This window comes from Drosophila navojoa, chromosome 2, assembly GCF_054131105.1.
Source record: "Drosophila navojoa isolate 15081-1374.11 chromosome 2, UAZ_NAV_1.0, whole genome shotgun sequence".
Taxonomy (NCBI): domain Eukaryota; kingdom Metazoa; phylum Arthropoda; class Insecta; order Diptera; family Drosophilidae; genus Drosophila; species Drosophila navojoa.
The window spans coordinates 13,130,294-13,143,945 of NC_142890.1; the positions used below are offsets into that span (position 1 = coordinate 13,130,294).

The 13,652-nt window shown below is 42.6% G+C and overlaps 1 protein-coding gene across 8 annotated transcripts in view; it reads left to right on the forward strand.

Moving 5' to 3' along the window:
• side (motor axon guidance molcule sidestep) overlaps positions 1-13,652 on the forward strand; it is a 71,074-nt gene that overhangs the window by 33,263 nt on the left and 24,159 nt on the right. For all 8 annotated transcript variants that reach the window (XR_016196740.1, XR_016196743.1, XR_016196768.1 and 5 more), the window contains exons 3-7: positions 8,952-9,084; positions 10,288-10,502; positions 10,644-10,754; positions 11,944-12,156; positions 12,213-12,382. Coding sequence is in view for 4 of the 8 variants with exons in the window: in XM_089259886.1 (XP_089116012.1) it covers positions 8,952-9,084; positions 10,288-10,502; positions 10,644-10,754; positions 11,944-12,156; positions 12,213-12,382 (842 nt within the window). In the remaining 4 variants the exon portion in view is untranslated. The remainder of the gene's footprint in view (positions 1-8,951; positions 9,085-10,287; positions 10,503-10,643; positions 10,755-11,943; positions 12,157-12,212; positions 12,383-13,652) is intronic.

Here is a 13,652-nt window from a genome sequence, read left to right on the forward strand (position 1 = left end):
TGATAATAATCATTATATTTGATTTTTTGACATCACTTTTTGAATATGATATCTCTCAAAGGGCCACCTTAAGCCTGTAAGGCGTATTGTGTCCGTCTCTGTTAAACGATATAGGGTTGCCAGATGGGTTCATCGAGTGTAAACAGCCCTGTAATGTAAAACAAAAATTCAAATTAAACTCTTCCTATTAAGTTTTACTAAAGCACCCTCATGCTTTGGCTAGAATTGAAATTCTATTCTCAAGTACCAGGGGCAATAGGAATATGAGTGGCACTCGAAATGCTAGAAATTTATTTTTACGGGCTGTGAGATTTATTACTCAATTTTGAGACATTTTGCATGGTAATGAACAACTAATTAGCTAAATTGACTAAAAGCTAAATGAATTGCATTGGTTAGGTTTACTGGTATCTAATCTGTAGACAGACAATTCCATTTAAATCCTCTTTTATGCAGTTTCTGATTAATAACATATATATAGAGCTATAACTTGGCTGGCCGACCTTGCCTGATAGAAAAATCCATTTACATAGAATTTCTATTTCAATTTCTATTCCAATGAACGCAACTAGTTTAGCTAATAGTTTGCAACTATATTTCAATAGACTCTCTACTAACAATAGACCTTAGCGTGCAGCATCAATAGCAAATGAAAGTGAATGGAATTCCGAATAAAATTGAATTAAAAATACATAAATATATTTTAAGCGCGCTTGACTCACGGGAATATTTTCTAATCGATAGCAGCAGCAGCAGCAGCACTAAATACATATGTAAATATATATAATACTGTATATATACTATATATCTATATATATGTATGTATGTATGTGTACTATCTATTGATGCTGCAGGGCAGGGCTGCGCGCTTCTGTTTCTAGAACGAACAAAAAAAAAAATAAAAAATAAATAAAACTGGCACACATTCAAAAATGATTTTTACGCAATTTAACGACAACAACTTGAAGATAAACTATAAATAAATGCCCCTTAGTGTTGGGCGAGCATCGTTTTAAACTATTTCTAGTTCGTATTTGTGAGTTACTGCTGCTGCTGCTGCAGATGTTCTTTCTATTGCTGCTGCTGCTGCTGCTGCTGCCAGGGCCATGAGTCACGAGAGCGACAGAGTCGCTGTCAAGCGGTCATGTTTATCTATGATAAGTGCTCAGTGAGCAGTTTAATTGAAAATAATAAACACGCGTGTAAATAATGCGCAATGTCTCGACCAGTTTCACAGTGCAGCTGCCTAGCACAATGATGCCAAGCGTTGTCCTAGTTTCACATGCAGCAAAGAGTCCTGCACAAAGAGCTGCCCTAGCTAACCACCCAACCACCCAACCACCCAGTCGCCCAACCGCCTGCCGCTTGGCATCCAAAATTGTCGCAGCAACTACACAGCCTGGCCCATGTTGCACAGCATGTGTTGCATGTTGCAGTAGCTGTCGCTGCCGTTTCGATTGTTGTTGTTGCTGCTGCTGCTTCTGTTGCTGCTGCTGCTGCTGCTGCTGCGACTGCTGTGGTTGCCTGCTACGTTTGCAAAAATGTTTTGCTGCATGCCGTTGCCATATTTTACTTTTAAATGCCGTTGCCGTTGCCGTTGTTGCCCTTGCTGTCCTTGCTGGCAGCTTTTTTAATTTATTTGCTCATTTTCACTATTTTCCAGTTGCACTTGTCTTCACACCCTCACCACCAGCCTCTCCTCTCTCTCTCTCTCTCTTTCTGCACTTCGATATTTTTGCTGCGTTGTTTTCATTGCGGTATATTTTCATACTATTTGCAGAGCATCAGATTCTTCTTACTTCTCAGTTGAGTATGACAAATGCGAGGCTAGAATTTCGAAACCTAAATTATAAATTACCTAATGACTCGGTTATAATTGGAATATGTTTCGGTTTACAATATATTAAACTATAAGATATGCATTTAAAATCTTAAACAACTTAGATTATTAATTGAATATGAAAATGGTTTTAGAAACTCGCAATTGGACATACGTAGAGAAAAGTAAACTTTAACAGTTGCAGTAAGAGTTCTTATAAAACTTTAGTTGGGACTCAAAAAGTTGATTATAAAAATGTTTCTTTAATACATGCTTGTATTTTGTATACATATTTTTGTACATATATATTTTATATGAATTTAGTATATACATTATTAGCTATTCTTTAAATTTTAATTGACTTTCCGTAAATGTAAAATATTATAAAATAAATATTTAGTCAAGTATAACAGTTCTTGCCTCTGACTTCTGACTATGCCATCCCTTAAGTTAAACTTGAAAATATCCAGCTGAGCACTTGGAATATCTACATCTAAAATCTGTTCGCTGCTCAAGTTCAATCTAAATCAAATGACTCAATATGATTCATATTAAAGAGTATTTAAATTTCGTTGCCGTGGGAATTACTTTTGTTTGATATACATATTTGCATTTGGTCAAAATGAAAATCGCATAGTTTTTCATAAATCATGACCACATGTGCTCGCACACAGAGTTACTTTCTACTTATTATTTGCGCATTGCCACGAGCGTGGTGCATGCCGCAAACAGCATAAATACCACGCCCCCGCCCTGCTGCGCCTGCGCCAACGCCTATTGCAATACAGCCATGTGTGTGTATGCGTGTGCGTGTGTGTGTTTTTAACAATTTAAATCAAGTAATTTACGCGCTATTAGAGCAACCGCTAGGTCATATTGCGCTTTCTGAATTCCCGAAAGTACTGCAATTAACATGGAATAAAATTCCATCATCTGCTTGTGCAGAGTAATTGCGGTCATTTAAAATGTTTATGCCCACCAAGTGGTTTTCGATAATTTGCAATTGAAATATTATAAATATTTCAGTATGCATTTCGCCATAAATTTAAAATGCAGCCAAGGCAGAGAGACTGCATTAATAATAGCCCTGCACGCAGTCCATAATTAACGGCCACGGGGCGTATGCGTAATCTGTTTATTTATCGCAGTCGCAGTCGTAGTCGCCTAAGAGCATCAAGTGGCTCGTTGCCCCATCAGCACTTGCTTTAATAGAAAATTTAATATTGAATGCGCGCCACTAAAAGGTTCTCAGGTCGTCCTGTACAAGGACTCGCCACACAAGTCCAGGCCCAAGCAACAGTTGCACAGCCACGACAAGATGAAGAAGAAGAAGAAGAAAAATAGATATATATACAAAGAAAAACGATAAAAAAAATGGCAGGAAAAACGAAAGGAAACTAAAGGAGACACGTAATGGCCGGCCAACAATGGCATCAACAAGAAGGACAACAAAGCGCTGACTGGAATATTTTCTCGTATTTTATTATTAAATCACGTAGCGAGTGCAATACGGCGTCCAAAATGACAGCGAACGCATTTTAATTGAAGGCACAAAGGAGCACACGAGTCCCTGCCCGAGGGAAGCGAACAAACTGATAAAAAGTTGGAAATGCTCGATGATGAGGCGCACTCACTAGAGTCGAGACAAATGCCAGTCCCAGTCCCAGCTCCTGCTCCCTACTCCTGCTGCCCACTGCCACACCCACTAATCGTGCTTTGCTATCAGCTCCTGCGGCCTAGCATTGAATTGTCGGCCGGACTCCTGCGAATGACTTTCTGCAAAGAAGTTTTCTAATTGAAAATGGCGTCGCTGAATTTAATTTGAAAACTTTCACTGACAGCAACTGACCCAAGCACCAAGCAGCGCGAGCAACAAATAATAAATAACAGGCAGAAACAAACTCTCGGCGGCAACAACTTGTAAGATTTATTAGAACAGAAATCTTTAAAGCGTTTCGCATGCGTTCAAAGCGGCAGTGGGTCATAAAACGCTTGCCAAAACACTCGTATATTTGCGTATACATTATATTTGCTGCCTAATTGACTTGCCGTGGACATTTGTTGCTTGACTGCGCGCCGCGCCGCGCCGCCGACTCGCCGAGCTCGGAGTGGCGCCAACTTTTTGCTAATATATATTTTTGACACAGCAATTTGGGCAGAATGCTTTCATATTCCGGTCCCCGGCTACGCAAAGATTCCCAGAAATAAATACATATATATACATATACAATGTGTGTATGTAAACAAGCAAACGAAATTGTTCAGCTTTGGTCAGAATAGGCATAGAGGCAGCAAAGAAAAAAGTTCAACGGTTTCAGCTTGTCCGTTAAAAGTTGTTAGCTTTGTTTGCTACATAACATGATGGCAAACGGAAATGCACACAGACCTACATAAACACCGCAGTCGGGATGAAAAAACATGCAGGCATTTCTAATTATAAGTAAATACTCATATACATGCATATTAGCAGGCACTGTACAGTGTCTGTGACTGTGTCTGTGTGTGTTGTGTGTGTGTGTAAGCACTTTAAAAGTTTGCTCCGCACAAGGCTGCCCGGTTCGGTAGTCCGTAATGCATGCGAGAAGTGTGAGAAAGTACATTAGGGTCAGTGACGACTTGGACTACACTCGAGCTGGGCGGGCCAAGGGGCGTGGCTGGGCATGGCTTGGCATGGATGCTGTCGCTGCTTGTACATTTACTTGTCGTGGCAATGGCAACCACTTTCGCTCTCAACTTGCAACATTTTGTGGCCGTGCGCAGCCATGTGTGCGTGTGTCTGAGTGCCTGAGTGTGTGTGTGTGTGTGCCATAATGTACAATTTAAATGTAAACAATTTGCCCCAATGTGGCGCAACGTGGCAAAAAATGTAACAGGACAAAGGCAGCTGAATAAAATATTTAAAAAGGCAGCAGCAGCAGCAGCAACAGCAGCAACAGCAACAGCAGCAACAGCAACAGCAGCAGCAGCAGCCATCAGCATCTGCGGCAAACGCCAACACCATATGCCAGACGAGGCAGCTGCGAATAGTGAAACTCAAATATTTATCTTGGCAATTGCCTCTAATTTAGTTCAAAGTTGCCGGAGCTCTAAATAAACTTTTCATTAGCAGCAGCAGGAGCAGCAGCAGCAGAGGCAGAGGCGAAGGTATAAGTTCTGCTAATATTAATTCATTAACTTTCTTTTATGGCTGTAATTGACTTTTATGTGCTTTGCACATGTTTCAATCAAACTTCAAGCACACCAAAAGCCACAAGCCAGCCAGTAAATTAAGCCCCTAATACCCATCAGGCCACACGTATTAGGAGGCCTCAGCGCACCGCACAGAGGCTCCCAGCCGTTGCATGTCAAATTAGCCACGCTTAATAAATGTTTATTATATGTAGTTGCATGCGTACGAGGAGAGACTTGACTCGAAAGTACTTTGATATTTTTGATAGAGGAATTCACGACTTTAAAATATTTATATCAGTGGCATGGGCAACTAATTAGCTAGTATCGTATTAAGGTATTTTTACAGATTGCTGCTGCGTGTCATCTTTAATGTGCAACAAGCACACATATTCATAAAAGACAAAACCGCAACCGCAACGAACAACAAAAACCACAGCGCAGCCACTGTGGGGCTGTGTTTGCTTCAACCGCGCAGCCCACATCGATCGCTCACTCCATTGCGTGCTCCTTGCCAGGATAAACTTTGAAATGAATCCAACCCCAAATCAATTGAAAGCTCTGCTATGTGTGTGTGTGTGTGTGTGTGTGTGTGCTGGGCTGTGCAATAAAACTATTTGATCAAATTGAAAAACTAAAACAAGGCACAGATATTTTGCCGCTATTGAAAAGCTGCCAAGTTTTTTGTTGTTTGGCACATATACGAATCCATTGCTGTTGTTGTTGTTGTAGTTTCTTTTATTGTTGTTTACATTGCGTGCTACATTTGGCACGCTGCTGCTGTTGCGAGTTTGTTTAGCGACACGTTTGCTGATTTTCTATTATTGTCAATTCCTATTCCCTTTTCGCTTTTCGCATTTCATCGAGAGTTCATTAAACTCCTCTGCCGCGCGCAATCCAATAAAATATATTTGCAATTAATTAAAATAGCATTTGCTTTTCAATTAAACTAACTAACTAACGGTTCTGTTCATTTTCTTTTTCCCACTTTTTTCTGTGCCAAGCAAATATTATGATTTCAGGCAATTCGCAGCTGCCAGCAAACGCTGCGCTGCCCTGCTCTGCTCTGTGTAGTGTCTGTTGTCTGTTGTCTGCATAATTTATGGAATGTCTTTTGTGCCGCAACGTGGTGCCAGCGTGGTGCGAGGGTCGGGCGAAGATTGAGGGCTACGCAAATGTTGCACACGATGTTTGCTACGCCCTTTTACGACTCTTATTTAATGCATGCAAAGTCCCACGCTGCGTATGCGCAATATCTACATTGAAAGCATGCGAAATTTCACACTTTAAGGTTTTGCTATGAATTTTGGCTGAGAATAGGACAGAAAAGAAAATAGCAGTAGAATTGCTTAGATTTATTTTTTATTAAATAAATAAATATATTATTTTTCGTAATTAGGGAAAGACTACTATTATTAGTATAATAATTATTATTATTTAAATTTAATTTTAATTGAATACATTAAATTATCAAGGTTATTTTTCTGCAATTTATATATTTACGACTACCTAGAAAAAATTCTATACATAATCAAATTTATTTATAAATACATTTTTAATTAATCTAAATACAAATAATAATCATTCACTTACAGAGTAAATAAATTCGAATAGCAAAGTTTACATGGCTAATTGATGTTAATTTTAAACAAATATCAATAAAGTTCTCGAGCTTCATTTGATGCACATGCATCATGTTGTTTTCTTGCTATTTATAGCATAGAAATAAAGTCAACAAAATGTTTATTTATAATCGTTCATCATACAAAGTATTTTCAACGAGCTGCATTTCTTCGTAATTTATTTATAGACCTGCCTCTCTCGACTTCGTTTAACATTTCCTGTGATAGTGTCTTAATTTGAACTGGAAAACGCACTCAGCACATTCGATGGATATTAATTGATCCATGTTGAGAGCCCGTCAAATGCGCCGATGCCTGAATAATGAGCCGCCCAAATAACTTTGACAAGCCGTAAAAATTTCAATTGAGTTGATGCACACCCTCCCTAGAGCTCTCCCTCTCTCTCTGTGATCGGCGGGTCTCGTATGTGCTAAGTAATTTACATGAGGCCCAAAATAGCCGCAAATAATGCTATGTGTCAAAACAGAACATCAAACGGAAGCGAGAGCTGCTATGGGAACTGAGGCCACCAAGACCTAGGGGCGGGCAGGTAGAGCTCAAGACTCGAGAGGAAACTATTGCTTGTGCCTTTTCTCTTCTTTGGGCACAGACATCAAAGTCGTCGTCCCCTGGGCTGCCAATAAAAGAATTGAATGAATGCATAAATCATTAAAAACGGACAGACGATTGCCGCCAGCAACTGGGCAAATGCTGCCGTGGGGCAGCTAAAAATAGATTTACCGAGGGGGCAGCATAGAGTTGCTGCTGCTGCTGCTGCTGCTGCTGCTGCTGCTGCTGCTGCTGCTGGGCAACTTCAAAGCTATTGCTGTTGCAATTGCAACACAAAGCGTCTAATTAGATGTTGCAACAGGCAAAACCGCAATGGCTAAGCAAATATAATCTAACTGCCGCCCAACCCTCCTCCAGCTCCTGCTGAGCGCGCTTTGGCTGGCCTTAAGCCATTTATATAGATTTACGACTAGGTGTTGCCTTGTGCCGCTTGCCAGCGCACATTTGCGGAGCTTGCCACAAGCCAAAGCGTTGACAAATTGCCGATGCCGCAGCGGAAGCTGCGCTGCCGCCATGTTTGCCATTTTGCTCAAGCTGTCAGCGAATGTGCGCCGGAAAGTATGCAGCACAATATAACAAATGGCTTGTGGTGCTCGCTGAGCTGCGGTTCGCTTTGGCCAGCATGACCGGCACGGCTCTATGTGTGTGTGTGTGTGTGTGGACTTACTTCAATAATTTCCTAATACGTTCGCTCAACAAGACTGCATAAATTTATGCACGTTGCTGCGGCATGTGCTCTGCTAATCCTCTCCAGTGCAGTGGCGCCGCCAGGTGTGCGGGGAGCTACGATAAAAATTTGCACTCCACTTTCGCCAAAAAGTTGTCGAAAAACATTTGAACATCAAAGTGCCACGACAACAGGAGGAAAAAAAATGGAAGCGGAAAAAAATTGCTTCACTTTTTTCAGTTCTTTTTCCCCCCCGTTTGTTGTTTGCCTTGCTGCTGCTCTAAGCACTTAAATTGGAGCAACTCAACTGTGATGTGAGCTGAGCTAAGGAAATAAAGAGTTTATTGATTGTTGAGGCCCAAATAATTTGCTTAAAAATTCCCAAACGCTGCTTTAATTGAGGACTGCTGTTAATCAAGACGCAAAGGCAAAGGTGCTGGGGTCCCACATCGAGCGAAATATTTATGAAATACAGAAGCCATGCTAGGGAAAACAATGTGGAGGTTGCCCTGTCGGTTGAAATAACAGGGAACGCGAGATCGAAATTCGAGGTGAAGCAGCGTAGCATGAAAGAGAAATATTTTCTCTTTTCATGTCTGTTATTTTTATTCTTTTATTTGCTTTATATTATTTATTATTTTGGGCTTTTTTCAAAAGAGAAACAAACTCGCGCCAACAACAACAACGACAGCCGGCAAACGGAAGCGTCGAACAGACAATGGGCGCAACAGAGGCGTGGGCGTGGCCATGGTAGTGGGCGCACGAGTAGCTAGGCGTGGCCCACAGCGCACCGCCTGCTGGCTGGCTTTGAGTATCTCGTTTTGCGCTCCGCGCCAAACTAAAGCGGAAGCATTGTGTTAAAATAACAAACAATCAAGCGAATCATGCAGGATGTGCAAATAAGAAATAAATATATTTTTATCAGCGCCAACGCCAGCGCACAGCTTCCTACCTGACAGCTTCAATTGGCTGCCGCCTCCTGGGCCACCTTTAAATGCTTTGCTGAATGAAAATATAAAAACGAAAAAACGAAAATAAAAAAAATGAAAATAAATAAATACGAAAGTAGAAATCAACTTTTTCTTTGGCTTTTCTTCCATTGCAGTACCCGCACGCCTGGTTTGGGCCGCTGCCGGCAAGACCGTGGAGCTGCCGTGCGACCTGACGCCCCCCACGCCGCAGGACTCGGTGAAGCTGCTGCTTTGGTTCAAGGATACCACTGGCATACCGTTATACAGGTGAGTGCTGCTGCAAGTGCTCGAACATGGCAAATCAATTTCAAAGCCTGGTCAAACTATTTAGTTGACAGAGCGCTACAAAAAAAAAAAATCCTGACTGAGCCGGCGCTGAGTAGATGTTGCCGACTAGCGGAAATGTTGCCCAAGTGCTGCACACACACAGACACACACACACGCACACATTGACACACGTTCACAGGAGCACATCCTGCAGGCGACAGCCATCCATCAAAAACGTGAAGTAATCGTCAACATCCTTTGCTGCCATCACACTTGGCGCATTTTTCACATCCTTTTTCTGTTTTTTTTTTCTTTTTTTGGCTTCCATTGAGTCCTTTTTTCTGTGCGTTTTGCCTGAGCTCCGGCTACGGTGTGTGTTTTTGTTGTTATGTGACGGTATTTTGGCGCAGGATACCGGAAGAAATGTTTTGTGTACTCGCGCACGTGTGTGTGTGTGTGTGTGTGTGTGACAAGGATGCGCCCGTCCACGCCGTCATAATCCACTTTGTTATAATAAATGTAAAGCACATCCGATTACAGTTGCCATCGCTAAAGTGTAGCAAATTTTCACGCACATACGCATCAGACACGCCCTCCCCCCCATCTACCATCCGCCCGTCCGCCCAGTCGCCCTTCCGCTGCCAGCTTTTATAAATTTCAGTTGATAAATTTTCAATGTGGTTCGCGCATTTCAAGTGCCGCTGCCGCGAGACTTGCGTGCCCCAGCGGCAACTATCCGGCATGTATGTAGGTGCACAACTGGCCACCGTCAGTCGATAATCATAAAGAACTGCAGCTCTGGCTCTCGCTTTGGCTGTAGCTACAGCCGGGCAACAATTCAGCCATAAGAGTGCCGGGCGTTGTACATGAAATAAACAGAGTAATTTGCTAAAACAGCAACAAATTGCTGCAATTTGCGCAAAGCTGCCAAAGTCGCAGCGTGGCACGCAGCAACAGTAACGAAACACACACATACACACACACACACACACACTCGTGTGCAAATTGAGCGTCATTTTTTATGGCCGTAAATTATGGTAGCAGTAGGACAACCTGGGCGCCAGAGCAAACGAATGGCCAAGAGATGCTTGCATATGTTTATTTATGATGTATAATAAGCAGCGGTGCCTGCTGCCTGCTGCCAGCTGCCTACTACCAGCCACGCCCACACACTAAATTCACACTTAACCATTCGCTTTGCAGTCTGGACTCGCGCGGCGGCAACGTCAAGCTGGCGCCACATGCGGCCATAGCTAGCGATCTGGGCCAGCGTCTCTTCTTCAGCATTGGCGATAATCCCAAGGATTCGCGGCTGCAGATTAAGGACGTTAAGCCCGAGGATGGCGGCGTCTATCGCTGCCGCATCGACTTCTTCAACTCGCCCACGCGCAACTTTCGCCACAATCTGACGCTCGTTGGTAAGTCCCAATGATCTGAGGCAAGTCCCAAATGAACTTTTTTACTCACATAGTCTCTCTCTCTCTCTCTCTCTCTCTCTCTCTCTCTCTCTCTCTCTCTCTCTCTCTCTCTCTCTCTCTCTTGCTCTCTCTCTCTTGCAGTGCCGCCTGAGGAGCCGCGCATCTTTGATGCCCAGGGCAAGGAAATCTCTCAACTGGCTGGGCCATTCCGTGAGGGTTACGAGCTGTTCCTCTGCTGTCAAGTGAGAGGCGGTAGGTTCTCAGTTTATATAAAATAAAAAATATATGTGCATATATATCATATCAAAGTGAATAATTTGATATGTGCAGTTAAATTTAATTAAATTATTTCCATGTGAGACAAACCAATGCCTGACCTCAGGCATGTCGAAGTTGATTTTCCATAATTGCAAATATATATTTACCTTTTAATTATGATATCAATTACTACTGACCTTTGCTCAGACTTGATAAGCAATTAAATAGTGAGCTTAGAGTAAATGTGAAAATAGATTTAAATTTGCATAGAATTTATTTAAATATTTGCATTTGGCTTCAATTCGTATCAGGCATGGCAATTAAAAGCTATTTAAAAAAAATAAATAAATAAATAAATTGAGGATATTTAAAAAAATATATATATATATAAAAAACTGATTACTACTAAATTTTTTTTTTTTTATATTTAATAATAAATAATAATAATAAAAATTAACTAAAAAATAATTTGAAAAAAAAAAATAAAAAATAAAAAAAAAATAACTAAAAAATAAAAATTAACTAAAAATTAATACAAAAAAATAAAATTTTTTTTACTCTATTTTAATATATATAAATCAAAATCAAAAGCTTTTTTGTTAATATTGGTTGTAAAATTTGAAAATCAAATATTTGACTTAATTATTCTTATGAAAAATAAAACTATTAATTATAATTATTTGAAAATATATAATTATATTAATTTATTTTTCATAATAAAAATTAATTTCAAATTGAAATATATATTGAAGAAACGGAGCTAGATCATATATAGACCCACGCCTTAAAATAATCCGTATAGTACTGAAACACATAAAAGCAAAGTCTTCGCTCCTATTATTTCAACTGGGATATCAATTGCAATAAATAGTGAGCTTAGAATATATATTTAAGTTTTAATTTAATCTGTTCATATTTATGCACTGCTTCAATTCGTATAATAATATTGCAATAAGCCAAGAACAGAGTCCACGCTAGGCCCAGCCACGTGGCAGCCTGCCAGTCACACTGACTGCGGTCAGCCGCTCACCTGTCCAGGCAGTTCATTTGTGTGTGTGTGTGTGTCACACGGACAAGGCTGCCGCACAGCGGCTGGTCGACCGCAGCAGCACACGGCAATAGCTGTCACTGGCTGCCGAATCGACGTAGCCGGAACTCATAATGCGCCATTGATTCTCTGCAGGGCGACCGCCGCCGAAGGTCACCTGGTGGCGCGATGGCAACGAGCTGATCGGCACCAGCCACACGTCCGTGGAGGAGGGCGCCACGGTTATGGTCAACCAGCTGCTGATTGGCACCACGACGCGCGACTACTATGGGGCGCGCATTGAGTGCCGTGCGCAGGGCACACGCCTGCTGCAGCCCGTCACCAAGGACGTCACCGTGCAGGTGCACCGTAAGTGGAACCCCTTTGTGCTCGAGTCAACTGCCTCACCCCAATTGTATTCACAGTGAAGCCAATTCGCGTCAAGATCATCACGCCCAACGACCTGCTCACGGCGGGCCATCCCATTGCCATACGCTGCGAGTCCTGGGGCTCCTATCCGGCGGCCAAGATTGTCTGGCTGCTGGACGGCGAGCCCATACGCAATGCCGAGGTGACTCTCAACAACGACAAAGAGGTAAGTGCAGCTGGCTCTGAGTTGCCTCAACGAAATGAAACAAAAACAGGTATTTGCAGAACTTTTACGACAATTTTTTTTTTTGCTGTTCATGTTTGACATTTGATAGGAACAGCCCATACGCCCACACGCCCAACTTTGAGCAACTGTGCGGCGCTTAATAACCCCCAAAGTGCAGCAGCAACTGCCAGGACTATAGCTCCCGCTACTGCTCCTGCTCCTGCTGCTGCCGACCACTGGGTGACCCTAAAAGGCGACGTGAGCCAGGCAAAGTTTTGCAGCTGCAGACAAGTTGACTTCAAGTGGCCCGTCCGCCTGGCTGGCTATCCCTTGGCCCGGCCCCCGGCCCCCGCCCGGACTCTGGTGCAGCTCTTTGATTAAGTGCACTGCCAAAAACTTTCAAGCGAGCTATACAAATTTGCACTCGACAAGCCGGACGGACGGACGGACGGACGGAGGCTGGTCCGACTAATGTGCGAATTTTTATTTGAATTTATGTAGATGGGTGCCGGCCATTTGTTAAGGGCCCATCGCAATTTTTGTGCATCTTGCTGAAATTTATCAGCAGTAGTTCGCATGCAGCACGACTTCATTTGCCTGCGGCACACAGAGCCACAGAGTCGGACTGTAACCACCACAGCCAGGACAACAGCCGGACGGCAGTTTGGAAGACATGCGAACGCCCTGTGCAAAGACAGCTCGGCTTTCGGCATCCATTAGTTATCCATGTGGCACACTCTGCCTGCCACAGGGTATGCGAGCTATCGGTCAGCCTCTATGCCATGCAGATATGATAGAGAATCATATTTGACTCCCTTTTCGGGCAGAGCTTGGGTTCATTCTGTGTGGTTTCTCTATATGAGATCTTCTCTTATTTTATGTGAAAGTTAATTTATTATACTTTGCCAGAGTATTTACACTTCGTTGCTTTTTTTGTTGGCTTTGCGTTTTCCGCTTTCTAATTATGCCCATGCTAATGGATAGAGACAGCAGCCAGAGCTGGAGCCTGTGCCAGAGCGGGCTGGGGCCAGTCGAAAGACAGACGTCGCCTGACATTAGGCAACTCGTGCATAACCAATTCGTTCGATAGCCGAGCACAATATGTGCTCATGTGGGTGGGCGGTGGGTGGCAGTGTCAGGCCATTATCCTGCTGTGCCTCTGAGGTAACCCTACACGCAGCTCGGCACGAGTTGCCAAAAATGCGCCTCATTATTTGCCAAGCTTGTGCCGAAATGCAACTCGAGCCTCATGCTGGGGTACTCGCTTTCG